We start from the raw sequence: 17,500 nt of genomic DNA, 5'->3' as shown, positions 1-17,500 counted from the left end.
CAAACTACACAGTAATTTACACTACACAGTAATTTAGCAATTTATTGACAAAACCTTCACCCAGAAGCTACAATCGGCAACAAAATTAGTTAACACATTGTGTTTAAACATTTCTTTTCAAGTGTAAAATAACACTATATTTGAATCATGCTCTAAATTAGTGATAAGAACCCCCCCTCCCCCATTCAATGTTGCCTAATTGTACCTAAATATCCCGAGAATCACACTACAACATTGTTTGGGGGGAAGGGCTAAAAGATAGAAGGCTAAAAGATAGAAGAAATGTGGCATAGGGGGTAGAAATGGTCAATGTGTCAACAATTTTGTCGCCGATTGTAGGTGTTAAAGTTATTAAAAGGAGAAACTTTGAAAGTCAGTTCCACAAGTGTTATGGGTATCATAAAGAAACTCAAACTCACAGGATCAACAAAGAAAGGACCAAGTACTGGATGACATAGGAAGTTAAATGCTGAAGCCACTTTTACCACACACCATATCCTTGTTTTGACAGACGCTTTTCCCAAATTATTTCTTAATTGATTAATACTGTAAGTGGCTCAATTCACAATTTAAAAACTCTGTTCATATAGGCATAAAAAGTGAATTATAATTTGATAAATCCACTTACCTGTGACACCATTTGAAGTTTGCGGTGTGGAATACACTTCAACCTCACAAATTGTCAGAATTTTTCTAACTCCTGGTACCACAACAGAGACATAACGACCAACAATTGGAGGATAACAGTAAAATGACTTAGTTTCCCCGGTAACCATAGACAGGGTCCCACCACAGCCTGTGTTTGTGCTGGTATTATTACCTGTGTGAATAACAGAGGGCAATGACATTTACAGTAGAAGTGAAAAGAACATTTAATATATAGTAATGTTGCTTCACCTTTGCTGCAGAGACAGAATACCATAAATTCCTCCACTAATGCTGAAAGCTTAATTTTAATTCACTGAAGCAATAGTCAATCCTTGGTCAACCAACATTAAAAAAAGATGGAATTATTAATTTTAAAACATGTCTATGCATCTCTGTGGAGGATAGAGGTATTTTGTGAACTGCATCATTGATAGCAGCCCAGTTTCAATCAACAACTTCAACAACAGCTTAATACTGTTAGTACGAAATAACCATGAATGCAATGATAATTATATGAAATTAATGAATCATATTTATTTAACTGCACATAAAAAATTATGATGCTTGATTCATTCATCACGGGAAATTTGAACCCAAGAATGACCAGCTCCCAGCATCAGTGACTTTATAGACCACTTTCATAAATGACAATCACCTTTACATTCTTTTGCATTAATTTTATGTTAATTAGACCTACTGTCCTCATTTTGAAACATATATTCTTTTGAAATGTGCTTGTCATAGCAAGCAAAAGAATATTTTGTTTGGCCGCCATTATGAATGAGGTCTATAGCTCAGTTGGTTAGAGCATTGCACCAGCACCGCAAGGTTATGGGTTCAAACTCCATTGAACTCCTGAATTTTTCGAGCTTCTCTACGCAAATTGCTAACATTGCATTCGTAACTGCATGCGACGATCGATCATAGCTCAATTAGTACATGTATCATGTTTTTCTTACAGATCACAGGCACCCAATGAAATGACACTCAAAATTAACTCCAGTGCTTGCCAGGTGGCCAGCTGGGCTACTTTCATAATTACCGTAGACTTCTTAGTTGAATAAGACATAATTAAGTGTAGAAACCTCTCTACAGCCTGTACAGCTAAGTAGTATGATCGTTTTGCTTTGGTAGTTGTGCTATTACAACACATAATCAAAACTTTTTGCATTTTTTATGCTTGTTATGGCCAGTGAAGCTTAAAACAGCCAACAAAAATAAAAATAGTGTACATAACCCTCCAGCTGTGTGGACAATTAAATTACAAAAAATGAATCTCACAGTCCTTTCCAAACTATAATTATGTAATCTTCAAACTTTGAATCAATCGAATCCTTTATTCTAAAACGATTATATTCAAAGCTAAAAAGGTAAAAACTTGTGGGGTCCTTAATCGCTACCACTGAGCCTAAAACGAACAAACGAACAAACAAGGCAGTTCTGTCATCAGGAGAAGCACACAGTTTTCTTTGAAATGCAAGGGATTGTGGTCAAAGGTGCAAGGAAATGAGGCTATAAGCACAAATGCAAAAATTAAGATGCACAGTATGATCTTGTTACACAGAAGATTAGAGCCTGCTCTATTTTTTATTTAACTTCTAGTGTCAGCAACAACAACAAAAAATTCAAAATTGTGCAGTGAAAAAGGCCAAGAACTTGGAATATTGTAGGAAAGAAATCTTAAAAACACCTCTCCAATTCTCAGGTCTGTGCTACTTTTGCTTGAACATGTTCAGCGTCGTGCAAGTAAATACATTCTTGCACCAGGTGGAGCGTGTTTTGCAGATCTTTCGTACAGAGATAGGTTGATAAAACTTGACTTGATTCCTGTTTCCTATTGGTTTGAATAATTATCTAGATTTGGTCTTTTTCTATAAATGCCGTAACGGTTTATTTAACCACATCCTTAAGTATGTCACTCCATATAGTAAGTCCAGAGTAACTAGGAACTCCTTTATCAGTATTGATTATAAGCCTAATTTAACTAAAACCTCAACCTTCTTATTTTAATAGGATTATACTTCTCTGGAACTCATTGCCTTTTAATATTAAGGAAAGTACTACTCTTCCATCCTTTAAAACGAAAGTTCGTTCGCATTACAAGTCAATTCTTCATTCAGCTTTTGATCCTGACCAAGTAAGAACTTTTAAAACTATTTGCTCTAAATGCAGATCTGTTACCCCGGCAACAGTCTGTTGTAGATAAATTATTAGTAGTATTATTGTTTTATTTGTATTATGTGTCACATTAGTTGTGAGTTACGTATCTGTTCGTATATTGAATCACATATGTTTATGTAAGTATGGGGCATGTTCATATGGACTTCTAGTCTTTTCATGCTCTGTTAACGTTGAAGCTATTAAATAAATAAAAAAAATAAAAAGAATTCACTTTGCGATAGAAGCACTTACTTTTCACTCATGAAATAAAGCCCACTGTGTATGAACACATCTCCTAATGTACTTGAAAGGCTCAAACTGCTGAGATTCATAGGGATAGACTTTTTTGTTTGCAACCTGATAGATTTGTATCATGGTGTCACCCAAGGTGTATTTTTGAAATGAAAGACGTCAAGGAACTGGAAACTAAAAAAAAAATTTATTTTTACATCATCTTCAACCTCCTTTCGATAAAAATTCAGAGGACCTTGCAAATTATTTTGATTTTAGAATTAAATTTTTGTGATGATGTCACTGTGAAAACCATCTACTGACTTTTCTTTCTTCTCTCAAGTGGTGTACAGAAGGAGGTCCAGTTAGGGGTCCACATTTTGTACCATCAGAATAATTATTTAAATATCCCTTCAATTCCATGCACAAACCGTCGTTGAAGTTCAACTTTGTAGGTGCTATGTGTGTAAATAAAATCTTCTGATCTGAAAGTGCAGGTGGATACTGATGCCACTTTAATTTAAAGTAAAATTCTTAAAATTGTCCAATGATCTCAGTTTCCACTTGAGACTCCAAAAAAAAGTGACATTAACAAATTGGTGGTGTTCGATTGTCAAGTATACTGTAGTTTCAGAGCAGTGCAACCTCTGTGCACTATAGGGTATTTTATCTACATGTAGCAGGTGTTGAAGCGCAGGATGAATAGTGAAGCTGGTACTTGTAACGTACAGCTGTATACCCTACAGTCCATTTTGATATAATGAGTTCAGATACAGGATCTGGTAATTGTTTGTGGTACATGCATAAATGTATGCTTTGAACAAGGATACAAAATAAAAATACTATAATTGGAGATTTCTTGTCACAAAACAGGTTCGACCATTACTCTTATTTTAATACTTTGCTTGAGTCCATCTCATTAGAAAAGTTAAAAATAAGTCTAGCTGCTAAGCATTGAAGCCATTCCAGAGACTGAAGTATTTCGCTGTGTAACAGCACCAGCCCCATGTATGATAAGACCACAAGTCAAAAAGGGAGGAATCACTTTAAAAAAGAGGTCTAGGCAAACGCTTCTGGAAAGAAATCTTGATTTCTTGAGGAGTCTTAACTTACTAGCAAACGATTTCTTGACCTTCAGTATGTGTGGGAGCTAGGTGCATGAGCTTGTTGTCAACTGTCATTCTCAGTAACTGTGATTTAGTCACCCAAGTAATCACTGAGGTTCCTAGTTAAAGAGAAGATCCAAAGAGCCCACATCGCAACAAAACGATGCTTCAGACGAGCTCAAGAAGTTGTTTATTAGCCATCCATGAATTAAGAAATCACTGCATGATTACATTGAACACTGTGACACATGCAACGTGTTTGCCAACAAACCCAAATGAGAACTGCTCATAATTCATGTTGTACCTGCATGAAAGCCCATGGCAGAAAGTTGGTTGTGATATACATATATCCACCTTACAGTAAACGAGAAGGACTTTCTGTGTACAGTTGATTATTATTCTAGCTACTTTGAGATTGATCATTTGGAAAGGAAGACTGCCAAAGCAGTAATTACCCGATTGAAATGCCATTTCTCCAATATAAAATCATGGTATACCTAACATTTTCCAGTGACAGTGGTCCACCCTTTGATTCGGAAAGAGTTCAGAAAGTTTGCAAAGAGACTATGACTCTGAAATAGTCACAAGTTTACCCAGTTATCCTCAAAGAAATGGCTGTGTAGAGGACAATGTGAAGACAGTAATACCGCTAATGAAGAAATCTAAGCCAAATGGAACCAAGTTTTACTTAGTACTTCTAGACTGGAGGAATACCCCAAGCAAAGAAACAGTAACTAGAAGCAAACGTAAAATCAAACTCCCCGTTCATTTTAAGGACTAAAAAATGACTTAGTTTTCATTCAAGAACATTGAACTGTTTCTAAACGTTTCATTTCAACCTAAGGACTTTGAAATAGTGCCCACTTTGTGTACAGTTCACAGGCTCCTAGTTTTCTTCATGCATTGTTGCCTTTGTTTCTCAGAAAAACATTTTAAGATTTGTTTATCGCAAGATTCGTATCTTTTGTTCCTGTTTTGAATATTTTCCTTACTTCACTTAAGGAAGGGTGTTACGATGTCATGTGATAGTTGGTGAACAATGAGACACTAGTTTTGCCATGTGCTTACTGCCTTGAGCAACCTTTTTATTGTAGTTTGCCTGGAGCGAATTTCACAGATTAAAATTCGCTTCTTTTTTTTTTGAAGGATTAAGCCATACCGCAGAGAAAATTGCCTCCAGTCTAAAGGAGACACAGCAAGCATGAAGCTTTGTGACTCCAACTGCAGTTACTGATAAAGAAAAAGAAAGCTTTTGAGTTGTTGAAGTGGGTGAGATTTGGTTGCTATAGTCATAGAAAGAATCTTGTTGTTAAAAAGTGTTTTGAAGTTCCTGAGGTCTCTCATCTTTGTGCTAAAGGAAGGAAGCTTGTCACTTTCTTCCATCAGTCATCAAGTACTACTGATACTTTGAAGGTTAAGCAGAAATTGCTGCTGAGTAGTGATGCAGTTGGACACAAACTCATCAATGATGTCCCAACTAGATGGAATAGCACCCTTGCTATGCTCAGCCATTTGGTGGAGCAAACACCTGCTTTGTTGGCCATGGCCTACATGTATGACTCAACACTTAACAAAGCTGGAACAACTACAATTAAAAACTGTGTGTACAATTTTGAGGAGCATCACCTTGCAGAGAGGCGAATTATGATTCTAGATCCTTTTCAGAAGGTCACTACCATTGTATCTGAAGAGCAGGTTCCTAGTATGCAGAAGATAATGCCCATCCTTGTAAAAATTGAGAGATGTATGCAGGAGAATAACAAGGACCTGCCTGTTATTCAGAAAGTGAAACAGATCATCCAGACAGAAATGGCCTCCAGAACCAAAGACAAAGAGCTAATTAGCCTTGATGACGTGTGAGATAAATCCTTTTACTAAAGGTTTAGAATTCCTGTCTCCTTTTGAAAAGGAACTGGCCAATAAGCTACTGTTGGAAAATGCTCAAAATGTTAGTTTGGGGGAATTCATTGTTAAGAAAGAGCCAGAAGAGGACAGTCAGAGTACTGTTACACAGCAAAAGGACCCCTCTATCCCTGTTTACTGATTCAGATCAATCAGATGCCACCCCTATTGAGCAGTCTAACGACGTTAATGAGCCTAGTCACCCAGGCCCACCTAAGAAAGCACGATCGGCTGACATGGATGACTGGCTGCAAAATATCATTTGCAAGGGGGAGAGTGTGACATCAAGTCAGCATGTTGTGGCAAACGAAGTCAGTCAATACAGTATCTGCACTCTACTTCTATGGACCAAGACCTGGCGCTTTTACTGTTGTGGAAGAAAAACCAGCAGTTCTTTCCACATCTGAGTATTCTTGCCAGAAAATATCTTGCCATACCAGCCTCATCAGTACCCTCAGAAAGGGTGTTTAGCCGGGCAGGAAATCTTGTGAGCAAAAAGAGGGCTCGCATGAGTCCTACATGTAGTAATGTTGACATGTTCATTTTCTTACAAAGACATGAGCCTTTAGTGGTAGTACTTTGTGTTTGGAGCACTCTGTGGGCTGTTTTAGAGAGCAAATTTTACTTGATGAAACAATGACTTGCCAGTTCATGTTATGTTGTTTGCTAGGGATTTTATTACTCAAAGACACAGTTGAGTTTGTAAAAGAACACTGTATTGATCGAGTTTATTCATCCAATTCCAGCACTGTAACACACTTTTAGTAGTGATGTAGCTTTTGTTAAAGTTGAAATAAAAATGATTACTAATAACATTAAAAACAGTTTAAAGACTTTAAGCTATCACTTTGACTTCTACATAGGTGAAAAATGCATGGAATGCTTATTGGTAGATTTTTCCGATTAAAATCGATGATTGATCGGTTGGGGCAATCCAATTATTTCCGATGATCGATTGTGAAATCTCAACCGATTCCCACCACTACTGCGAGGTTAACAAGCTGATATTGTTTAATAATGTTATTTCCTTATTCACTTAAAATTGTTTGATTTTAAATTCCATGAAGCCATGACCAGCAATATATCTGAGGAGGCAAAATATAAAAGTAAAACATTGTCATGTGTACTGTAATTATCACACCCTTCTGTGCAATAATCTTAATTTCAGCAAAACTGGCTCAATGCCATTACTAGGACTACTACTACTACTACTACTACTACTACTACTACTACTACTACTACTACTACTACTACTACTACTACTACGATACTACAGATGAGAGAATCTGCCAGGAAATAAAGTGTTTGATGTTGTTGTCTTTGAGGGTCCAGATGTGCTCGCTGAGTTAGGTGGAGTTTCTGTGTTTAGCATGGTGGAATGATGCGGTGTGGTTTCTGTATCTTGTTTTGAAGTCGTTCTCTGTGAGTCCGATGTACGTTTCTGTCTGTTGTTTGTTGTCTTTGCCAGTTTCCGTCGAGCGAGCATGTGTTCTTTTGTAGGCAGTTGCATGTCTTGTTGTTATTAATGGTAGCGGCGGCGGTGGCGGTATCATCAATCTGTATAGATGAGGGTATTAGCCAACACCAACTCGGGAATCACGGATGGCTGCTCTCCACTGGTCCCTGTTGTTCATAAGGGCGCGAATCTCGCCAGTGTTACTGGGTCCAGTATCTCTTCTGAGGGTGTCTATGTAAGTGGTTGCTGGTCTTCCCCTGCTTTGGTTCCCAGAGGATGAGATTTGATGCAACCAGCTCAGGGTGGCGAACACAGTGACCAGTGAGGCCCATTCTTCTGGTGCTGATAGAAGTCCTCTGATAGTCCTCTGATAGTGGTCCTCTGATAGGACCACTATCCCTGCCTTATCATTTCTTTTTGGCATTTAATATGAACATCAGTGGAGAAGCTGACAACATAACAAAAAATGACAGCAAAAAAACAAAAAAAATGAAAAACTTGGAGGCTTCTTGCCTTGCTTATGAACACTCTCGTTGATTGAATTTTGCCTTACCTATCTTAATTTGAAATGAATCCATAAATGCTACACACTCCAATTGAGGTCTACAGTATCTGTTAACAATGACAACTTCAGCAACAGGAACAGATGCTCCCAAGTCCACTCTCCACCAAGCATCCTTTGCAAAATCAGTGTGCGTACAGGTCCCACTGGGATAATTTGTTCTCCTGTCTCCATCCACAGCTCTTGATGCTACTCCGCCATGAGCAATAGAAACCTGCTCAGCTGGTTGATTGAGGGCCAAATCTAAAAGAAAATGCCCAAAACATGAGACAAAAGAGAAATACTTTAAACTACCGGCGGTCTTAAAATGAATGCCATTATAAGCAAAGCATAGCTTTGAATTAAGTTCCTACATGTACTTATGGTCCAGTACATTCTGTAGTTTGCATGGGATTGTGTGAATATGCATGTAAATGATGTGGCAAAATGATAAGTAGAATCTGGGACAAACATGCTGTCATCCAGTCTCATTTTATTATTTAAAACCCACCTTACACAAACATCTGGACTACCCCTGTAAAGCATGTGTTGCAGCCATTTCATCAAAGCTTACAATAAACAGTACATGTAGTTGCATAGACTATTTTAAAAAGGAGCACCAGAATAAACACAGTCTGTAAATTTGCAACAGACTGGGTATTTATTTCCATAATAATGTCGTAAACTGAAAGAAACTATAAGAGCTTCATAAGAAACAACAAATCGATCGAACGAATTCAATAACAATCATAATACTGGTAAATGCAAACAAAATTTAATATTAAATGGAACAATTTTAAAAGAAAACCTTACTGTGTGTGAAAGTAGAATAAACTTCAACCTCACAAATTACCACATCTTTAGGATGGCCAGCAATTCGGATGGACACATATCTGCCAGACGCTATAGGTTTGCAGAAAAATTGTTTTTCTTCTTTCACTGGAATACGAGTGACAGTAGCACAAACGTGATTGGTTGCTCCTCCCATAGCAGTTGAATCTCCTTGTAATGAAAAAGTTAAGAATTATCAAATAGCCCCTATGCGTGATGAGGTCTGACTAGCTGATTTCACCACCAAGCCTCGAATTCGAAAATCAAACTTGCAAATTTTAGCATGAGCTGAATCCCAAAGGAACAAACTTGTAAAGAAAACCCACGTTCAAACAGTATTGTATGTCCAGATGATGTGAATAATTTTGTGCAAACGAGGCTTGGTGGTGAATATTTTAGCACATGACGTCATCATGCATAAGGCCTATTAGCATAACACTCAGACACTTCTGCTCCAGTCACTAGTCACCATCTATAAAAAACCAGCTAAATTCAATGAAGGCTAGCTATGCCAGCAGTGAGTGAATACAGGTCATACACTGTTTACAAACGTTTTTGTTTCTCAACTCGATTCCCTTTTATTTTCTTCAATCTTTCAGGGTTTAGTATTTAACTAGTAACCAAATGTCTTCTCAGGGGACCTACATGTATTTACCCAAGACATCTACCATGGCACTATTATAATGATTTATGATTATCATACCAAAACAATATCATGTACTATTAGGACTACATATTATGCAAAGACAACTTGAATCTCCAGAAAGACAAAACGCAGCTCACTTGACAATAATGGAATAAAATGCTGTGTTTAACTGCACTACCACACGTACGCAATGCGTGCCTATTTTTCTTTATTTGGGTGCAATTACTGTACAGTAATTATTAATATTTGAAGTGTAAATATTGCATGCTGTTGATTGCAAAAATGGTGCAGTAAAATCATGTACCAATGACCCACTCTTATCTAAGTTCCGTCTAATTGCTGTGGAAATGGACACCTTATTACAAGAACCTAATATGACTGAACATGGTGATGATAATCTATTTTAAGTGTTGCCCTAGAAAAAGGTCTATTTCTGTTTGTTCATGATGATTATTTTGAAGAGTGATGCAATGCCTACCCGTACGAAACGAACGACCTTAACGCAGCGCTGCTTTAGCGACTGACCAGCGTTGCCCTTATATCTACAGAAAGGTTGCATGATGGCTGCATCGATAGCACTGCGGAAGTTTCGAAAAATGACTACGCATAAGACATCTCAAAGACATCTCAAAGTCACTTAAGCACTGCAGCGGGGCCGTGAACATGCTGCACTTGAAACAAACAACTTTTTAGCAGTGCTGCTTTTGCGACTCACCAACGCTGCTTGAGAAGACTGTTTGCTAAGCATTGCAGGACGTCTGAATGGTGGCTGCATCGGTGATGCATTAGCGTCCCTTTCGTTGCAGACGTTTTGCAAGAGAGCTGCTTTAATACATGTAGCTTCGCGTTGCTTTAACGCTGCAGGGAGGATGTCACGTGATGCGAGAGGTTTTTCCATCTTAATTGGACTAAAAAAAGGTACCTTGAGAAGCCCTCTAATTTAATGGCCACCAACAACAAGCCGATCAATCGAAAAATGGGTACAAGCAAAAGTATCAAGAATATCAATTAAATTTATTTTGCATAGTGGAGGAGTTACAGGCAAGCTATATTATATATAATGAGCTGTATAATGTACAAAAATATTCTAGATACCCAGAGAGCTTCTTCACTGCAGCGTTGTTACATTAACTGATCATGATGCGAGCAGGATTCTTTAAAACCGTCATGAAAGATGATATTGTTCACACAGCTATCTGATTTAATATATTGCAGTTCTCTCATCATTTCGTGTCTCTCTATACATGTACACCGTAGGTAGCCCAAGCTTGATATCTGAGTATCCATACTGTACAGTACTATGTCGTGCGAGAGTAGAAATACAAGGATTTGTATGGGTAAAACGATTTTCCTCAAAGTTCTGAAAATTATTGACGACTTAAAATTAAAAACATGTTACCTTGCTTCAGTCTTATATTTATTTGATTCTGGTACGGTTTTTGAGTCGATTTAGAGCGATTTAGGTGGTTTTTGGTTCCTCTTCTTTCCCAAGGTTTGGCACCGAGACAAAGCTGCCGAACAAAATCATCGAAGGAAAAAGGCCATAAATTCGTCCCCAAGGCTTCGATTGCCTCGAAATCCCATGCAAATCACGGACAATTCCTCCGCTACCCATTCATCTTCTTTACTCGAGCCGCTTGTACACTGAGAAGGATTTAAGGCCACCAAACTCTGCAAACATTTGCTTCCAGAGCCATCAAGTGATGCATTGTTCAGAACTCTCTTTATCCAAACCATTGAAGATCGCTTAGCGACCTGCGATTGGTCAATGGGCAAAATGGTGATCAATAGTGAGTCAATTCGTGAGTCTTATCGCGGGTCGCTGAAGGGGGTGGCTAAAACTATCGCTCCATTTGGACCGAAAATGCGAAATAATTGTGGTGTACTTTGCTGGCGTCTATTTCCCTTGACATTAAAATCTTTTTGGATCGATCATGTTGGGCTTATATATAAGCTCCGGCCATATAGTACAAGATTTAAAATCACAATTTTCTACAGAATACAACATTTTAATGAGAATGTATTTCTGACTTCAGTTGAATTTTAATAAACCTTAAAGACTGGATATACCTTACGTACTGACAGCCGTTGATTATAGAAATCTTTCAGTTACATGTATAGCCCTGACGTTAAGGCAATTTAAGATGCACTGACAAAGCTGCCTATTAAGCATTGCTTTCACGTTGTTAAACACTGCAAACTTTTACATACAATTATCTTTTAGCTGAAGCATTTGAGCAATGATGTACAGCGCTGCGTGCATGAGCATTGCTTTGTCGCTCTTAACTTAAACATTCCAAACTTTTCCTCAAAAATGGTTTTTAGTTGCAGCTGTTAAGCAATGATATACAGCACTGCTTTACCATTGCTTTTTCGTTGTTAAGCATTGCAACCTTTCTACAGGGCTCGATATTCTGCTTCTGAAACTTGGTCAACGCATGAACGTCGCATAAAGGACGCATAAGCACTGTGCAACCTAAAATATGAAGTTGCGCAGTGCTGGAAGAGCGTTCTGCTGTTCGTACAGGTATTGAGGAAATGGTCAACTTTTACTAGAGTTGAATTCCAGCAAAGAGGATCTCCTCACATTCATGCATTAAAATCTGCAGAGTAAATGTTGCTGTTGATTGTAAAATGTCACAGTAAAATAATGTACCACTGACCCACTCTTATCTCAGCTCCGTCTAATCGATCAGCACAGCAATCTCTGTTGAGTATACGAACTTCAGCTACATGCTCCACTCGCCCCAGGTCCACTCTCCAAAATGGGTTGGTATTTCCTGCATCTCCAGTGTGGGCACAGAACCTAACATTAGTTCCCTTTCCACCATCCACAGCATAGCTGGAGAAAAAGCTCCCACGTGTGCTCTTCTGATCAGTGGGCTTAAAAAGAGCAACATTTCCTTGAACAAATAAAGAGAAACATGTTCATCTACAACAGTAATTTATTAAAGAAACAAAGGTTACTGTCAGCATCTACACAAATTCAGGCTCTAAAGAAATTAAATAGAACTGAAGTATACAATGTAGAATAAACAAGACACAGTACGTCTAGTGGCCATGGCAGAATGTGAAGAAGCCTTAGTAATAAAAAGGTGTTAAAAACACAGACCATTAAAAAAATGCTAGGCTTCCATGACCAAGCTTCAAACAATCCTTCTTTCATGTTCACTGTTAGTCTGACACACTGATACAGTTGTCCAGTCAAATCTTAACGATCTTACAAACATTACTGTTCTTTGATTGGTCCACAACTATCAAAAAATGTTAACTCTGCATAGAAAAGAACCTTGATACAACATACACTCCTCAAGACTACATTGTAAAGTCATTTCTCAGCACCTCGGCAGTTCGGTTGTACTGTACCTTTAATATCACGCCTTGATGCTCCAAAGATCTCTGTTCTTAAACAAGCTTGCACATGTTTACTTCCAGCAACAAAACGCACATATCTACCAACCATTCCATGGTACAAAACGTGTTTTACAATGGTGTTCCGGTTGAAGTTTCCACTGAAACTCTATAATCAGCAGTTATCGTTATAACCAATCACTTTAGATTTTAATCATATAAATTAACCCTTATTTGGAGCATTTCACAATAATTATTACTATGACAAAAAAACTGCAATGATCAATTCACAGGAAATGAAGCAAAGTATTCTCATAATGTTGGCAAAATAATAATGATTACAATGATGTGGGCAGAGATCAATCATTATTATCTTGCTAGCTGTCAACTCAAAGAAATCTGAGAACAACCCTAAGGTTAAACTGCATGGTTCACCAATCCTATTCAAGCATGCATACAGTGTGTGTCAAATCTACCTTAAATCCAATTTGCCCTCGTGCTGTATAATTTGTCCAAGTTGCTCCATCTGTGGATGACTGTAGACTGTATGTCTTCACCCACTGATCTGCTTTGGAATTCCCCTGAGTTGACACAGCACAGATGATATGAAGTGACTGTAGATCAATCTCTAGATACGGAAAACTGTCACTTGGTGATGCACACCATGAAGATCCTGCTGTGTAGTTTAATCTCCCATTTTTGGCTGGTGTGTTGGGACTGAGATCAGATGAAGATGTTATCTGTCCATCAAGAATAAATCCTTTCTCCAAACCAAGAGCATCTTTTTCACATGATTCTAGGATACAAAACAAAGTCAAGGATATTTAAGAAAGGCTAAGGATACCAGTCAGGGTAAAACACAGACTGCAGACTGAGCAGGGCTTGAAATTGCAACTCACTGGTCGCTAATGCCACCAAAAATTGAGTGCTGGCAACTTGATTTTTAGAACTGGTCGCCAGCTGGCAAATCATGTTTTTTTCTGATAACCCAGGATAAACAGTAGACAACTTTTGTATTTGAATCTTTATATGATGAACTGGTAGCTAGAACACGACTCACCCTTCTTTCCCCACTAAAATAATGTATAAATACTACAAGAAAATCGGTTTCTCACATTGTTAATTAATAGCACAAAATGTACTTTGGTACTTCGATGGCACTTTATTGTTTCAGCGGCTTCATAAGATCGTGGGCGCACTTAAACAATGTATGATTCTTGCCGCCTACGTGAATTTTTGCACCCGGAAGACGAAGATTCAGCTAGAACTAGCTTGATATTGATAATATACTGATAATGAACCTAGACATCGCATAATGAGTTTGAAAAATTTGTATGGAACCTTCAAAAATCAACCTGTACCCTTAACATAAAGTGTGTTGCAGAACTTGTCCCCTCTATTAAAAAGTGGAGATAAATATTGGTAGAAAAGTATGTTAAGAAACCAAGTTCCTCTGATTCTAGAGGCTCCTGAAACCGTATACGAGCCGTTCCTTGCCGTTCCTTTTATTTTATGCTGGTCGGAGACTGGTACGAGCATTGTGGTTGTGTGGGGGCCTAGGCCGAGCAATTCTAGTGTTGCGTTTACTCGCGACAAAGGTAAGTTGATTCCCACACAAGCTGTTGGAGAATAAAGAACTACGTTTTGAAGAGGTGAAAAGCAAGGATAAAGGACCCATGTTTGCCTTTAATAGATCACCATCACCAAAACTGAAAACAACACTGGCTTTAGAGGTCTTTCTCATGCTTTTTTTTTGTTTCCTTGAATGCAAAGTAAGACTTAAAATCCTGGTCTCACTTAAGTCATATATTAAATAAGTTGGCGACCAAAATTTATGATCTGGCGACCAAATTTCTCCCATTAGTTGCCAGCTGGCCCCTGAGCAAAAAGGTAATTTCGAGCCCTGCTGAGGTTACAACGTAAATGTTGAAAAAGCCCAAACCCCTTAGAAATGCTAACCTTAGGCCTATTTAGGCCTAAAACAATATTTAGGCTTAACTGTTAGCATTTCTAATGGGGTTTGGGCTTTTTCAACAGTTACATTATAACCTCAGTCTGCATTTTACCCCCGGTCTGCAATCTGCAGTCTGCGTTTTACACTGACCGTTTCGGGAAAGCAAAGTTCCTCTAGAATTTCACATAGATCTGTTTACAATGCCACCGCAGGGAAATTTTGCCAATTGGCATGATATATTTTTCGAGATATACTATTGATCGAGTTACGAGTTGAGTTGAGTTTGAGTTGAGTTTGAGTTGAGTTTGAGTTAATATTGTGTTACGGTTTTTTTGCACTTTTGGCACTTAAATCTAATAAATATTAAGTAGAAGACACTGAGAAGACCATCAAACACCGTTTTCGTGAAGTGCACAGGTGTATATTTGTGAAATGGTTTTAAACTGATCAAAACAATCTTGAAATTTCCTGCACGGCAGTATTCTTGTTTAACACTTTACCAGTTTCAGCACTTGGACTCCTTCGATTTGATTACTGCTGTTTTGCTGTTATGTGGTCTCATCGATCAGTAGTCCCTTCAGAAGATTATTCCAAGCCGACCATATGGCTGATGAAAAGACCAGACCACAACACCGTACTCTTTTTGAGTAGTGTGTGCAATCTTTAATATCCCACAGTTTATGAATGCTGAAGGTTGTGAAATGGGACCTGCGATTTATAGTCCTTATTCACGAAGACTTGAAAGTCTAACCATTTGCGGATGTTATTACAAAGGCAGCACTTTCTCCTCAATTATTTTAAAACCCTGAGTGTTGCAGGTCTGGCCGCAGTCGAACTCACGATCTCCTGCATAACAAACTGATCCAGCGGCGTGCGGTTGTTCCTTTTAGCGATCAAGTCTATCGATGCAGAAAAGATGTCTTCTTGTAAGGCTAAGGATGGGATTTACTGTTAAGCCAGCTTATAGCCCTGGCGGCTAAACGATGAAACGTACCGTTTGTCATACAGCAGCGTGGTTTTTGTGATCGGCTACCAGACAAAACGTTATCGGAACTAGTGAGCTAGTGTTTATGTAAAATATGGAATCCGGAACCTGGAATGCGTTTTTTCCCTTACTGATCCTAGCCTTTGAAGAGAAGTGCCTTTGTCAGTTTTCATTTATGTACTTGCAAAAACAAAAGAAACCGTTCACGAAAAACCAAAATTAATTGACAAGTAAATCAATAAACAATGAGTAATAGCTGTAAACTGCTTTATGCAGGTAAAAGTGTAGACAGAAAAAAATGTCTATCGTGATTTGGTCAGATCATAGACATACACTGTACTTTCAATTTCAATACTCTGATTTCAAAACTTGTTTGTAGACCTTTTTCAACCGGTTGAGTAGGGATCCAGACAGACACTTTTAAATTAACAATTAAAGATCACCTCTTCGAACGCTTGCCGACGACTTTTCGGTTAACTATCAACATTCCATTGCATGAAAACCAGAACCAGGAGTACGCAAAGATCCCAAGTCTTACCATGTAGAAACTGGAAACAGAAGGTGAGCGAAACAAACTTCTTTTCACAGTGTTTTCACTGCTTAGTAACAAGTCATATTTTAGAAAGGGGCCAGTATAGATTTCGAAAAACAATGCGAATCGCACCCGTCACCTTTCTAGTCACAAAGTAACTCGCGAACCGGGCACCGTGACACAATCCGGGCTCCAGGTCTAAAACACAGGTCACTTTTGACAGGTTACTCGTGGCAGGTCATTATTTTACCTTTTCGAAAGTAACCCAAAACCCTAATTGATTTGGGTAATCATAGACCTAAACTTGGCTTTCAGGCCTAAGGTTAGACAAATTGAGGGTTTGTGGTTACTTTCGAAAAGGTAAAACAATGACCTGCAAGTACGAGTGACACGTCAAACTGAAAGTGACCTTTGTTTTAGACCCCACCCAATCTCGGTCATAAATTTCTGGGACACTTGATGCCACACATAAATTCACCGCTTCCCCCCTTTTCCAAGTTGTAGGGAAAAAAAACTATTGACTTTTCTCATGAATGTCCAAAGTCATAGCGCGATTGATCAACATTGAAAAGGGGGGAAGGGGTTGTATTTTGGGTTGGTGTCACCATCTTTTTGGCTGGGATTGTAGCTAGACAACTAGACGTCATAGCGGACCAAAGTAGGGATTAACGTGCATTTAATTTCATAACTTACAGTTTAAGTTACCACTTAATAGCACTTAAAAGAAAAATGTAATACCATCAAGGCCAGGCGAAACAATCAAGCATTACTTTCAACATCTTGTGTCTTTCAACTTTGCAGTGAAATGGTTTTCCGACATGTGTGACTAGGTCAAACATTTTCATTTATTTAAATGCTCGGCTCGTTTAACTGCCAACATTACAAACTTTCGGTGATTAGCAAACGTAACAGTCGTCTTGACGCATTGATTTTTAGAATTTCAGCGGTTATGAGCAAAAAGCGTAATGCTGGCTCACTTCGCCAAATGTTTCCCTCTTTCGTTTATGGCGTGTTGATCGACCATGATACCGGATGACAAGTACGGTTCATGGGTGTCTGGAAAACCCGAATAGCGAATAGCGAACAGTCGCGAATACCGAACAGCGAATAGTCATGAATAGTACGAATAGTGCGAATAGTGGCGAATGGTGGCGAAT

At 38.4% G+C, this 17,500-nt stretch overlaps 1 protein-coding gene across 5 annotated transcripts in view; it reads right to left on the bottom strand.

Moving 5' to 3' along the window:
• Positions 1 to 17,500, bottom strand: part of LOC138022878 (receptor-type tyrosine-protein phosphatase S-like) — a 199,015-nt gene that overhangs the window by 176,197 nt on the left and 5,318 nt on the right. For all 5 annotated transcript variants that reach the window (XM_068869866.1, XM_068869868.1, XM_068869867.1 and 2 more), the window contains exons 2-7: positions 13,349 to 13,668; positions 12,888 to 13,041; positions 12,185 to 12,424; positions 8,858 to 9,046; positions 8,057 to 8,308; positions 629 to 820 (exon numbers count right to left, since the gene is read on the bottom strand). In XM_068869866.1, the coding sequence (XP_068725967.1) occupies positions 629 to 820; positions 8,057 to 8,308; positions 8,858 to 9,046; positions 12,185 to 12,424; positions 12,888 to 13,041; positions 13,349 to 13,668 (1,347 nt within the window). The remainder of the gene's footprint in view (positions 1 to 628; positions 821 to 8,056; positions 8,309 to 8,857; positions 9,047 to 12,184; positions 12,425 to 12,887; positions 13,042 to 13,348; positions 13,669 to 17,500) is intronic.

This window comes from Montipora capricornis, chromosome 11 (genome assembly GCF_036669925.1).
Source record: "Montipora capricornis isolate CH-2021 chromosome 11, ASM3666992v2, whole genome shotgun sequence".
In the NCBI taxonomy this organism is placed as follows: Eukaryota; Metazoa; Cnidaria; class Anthozoa; order Scleractinia; family Acroporidae; genus Montipora; species Montipora capricornis.
Note: the sequence above shows the minus strand (reverse complement) of the source record. Positions and strands in the feature narration are given on the sequence as shown.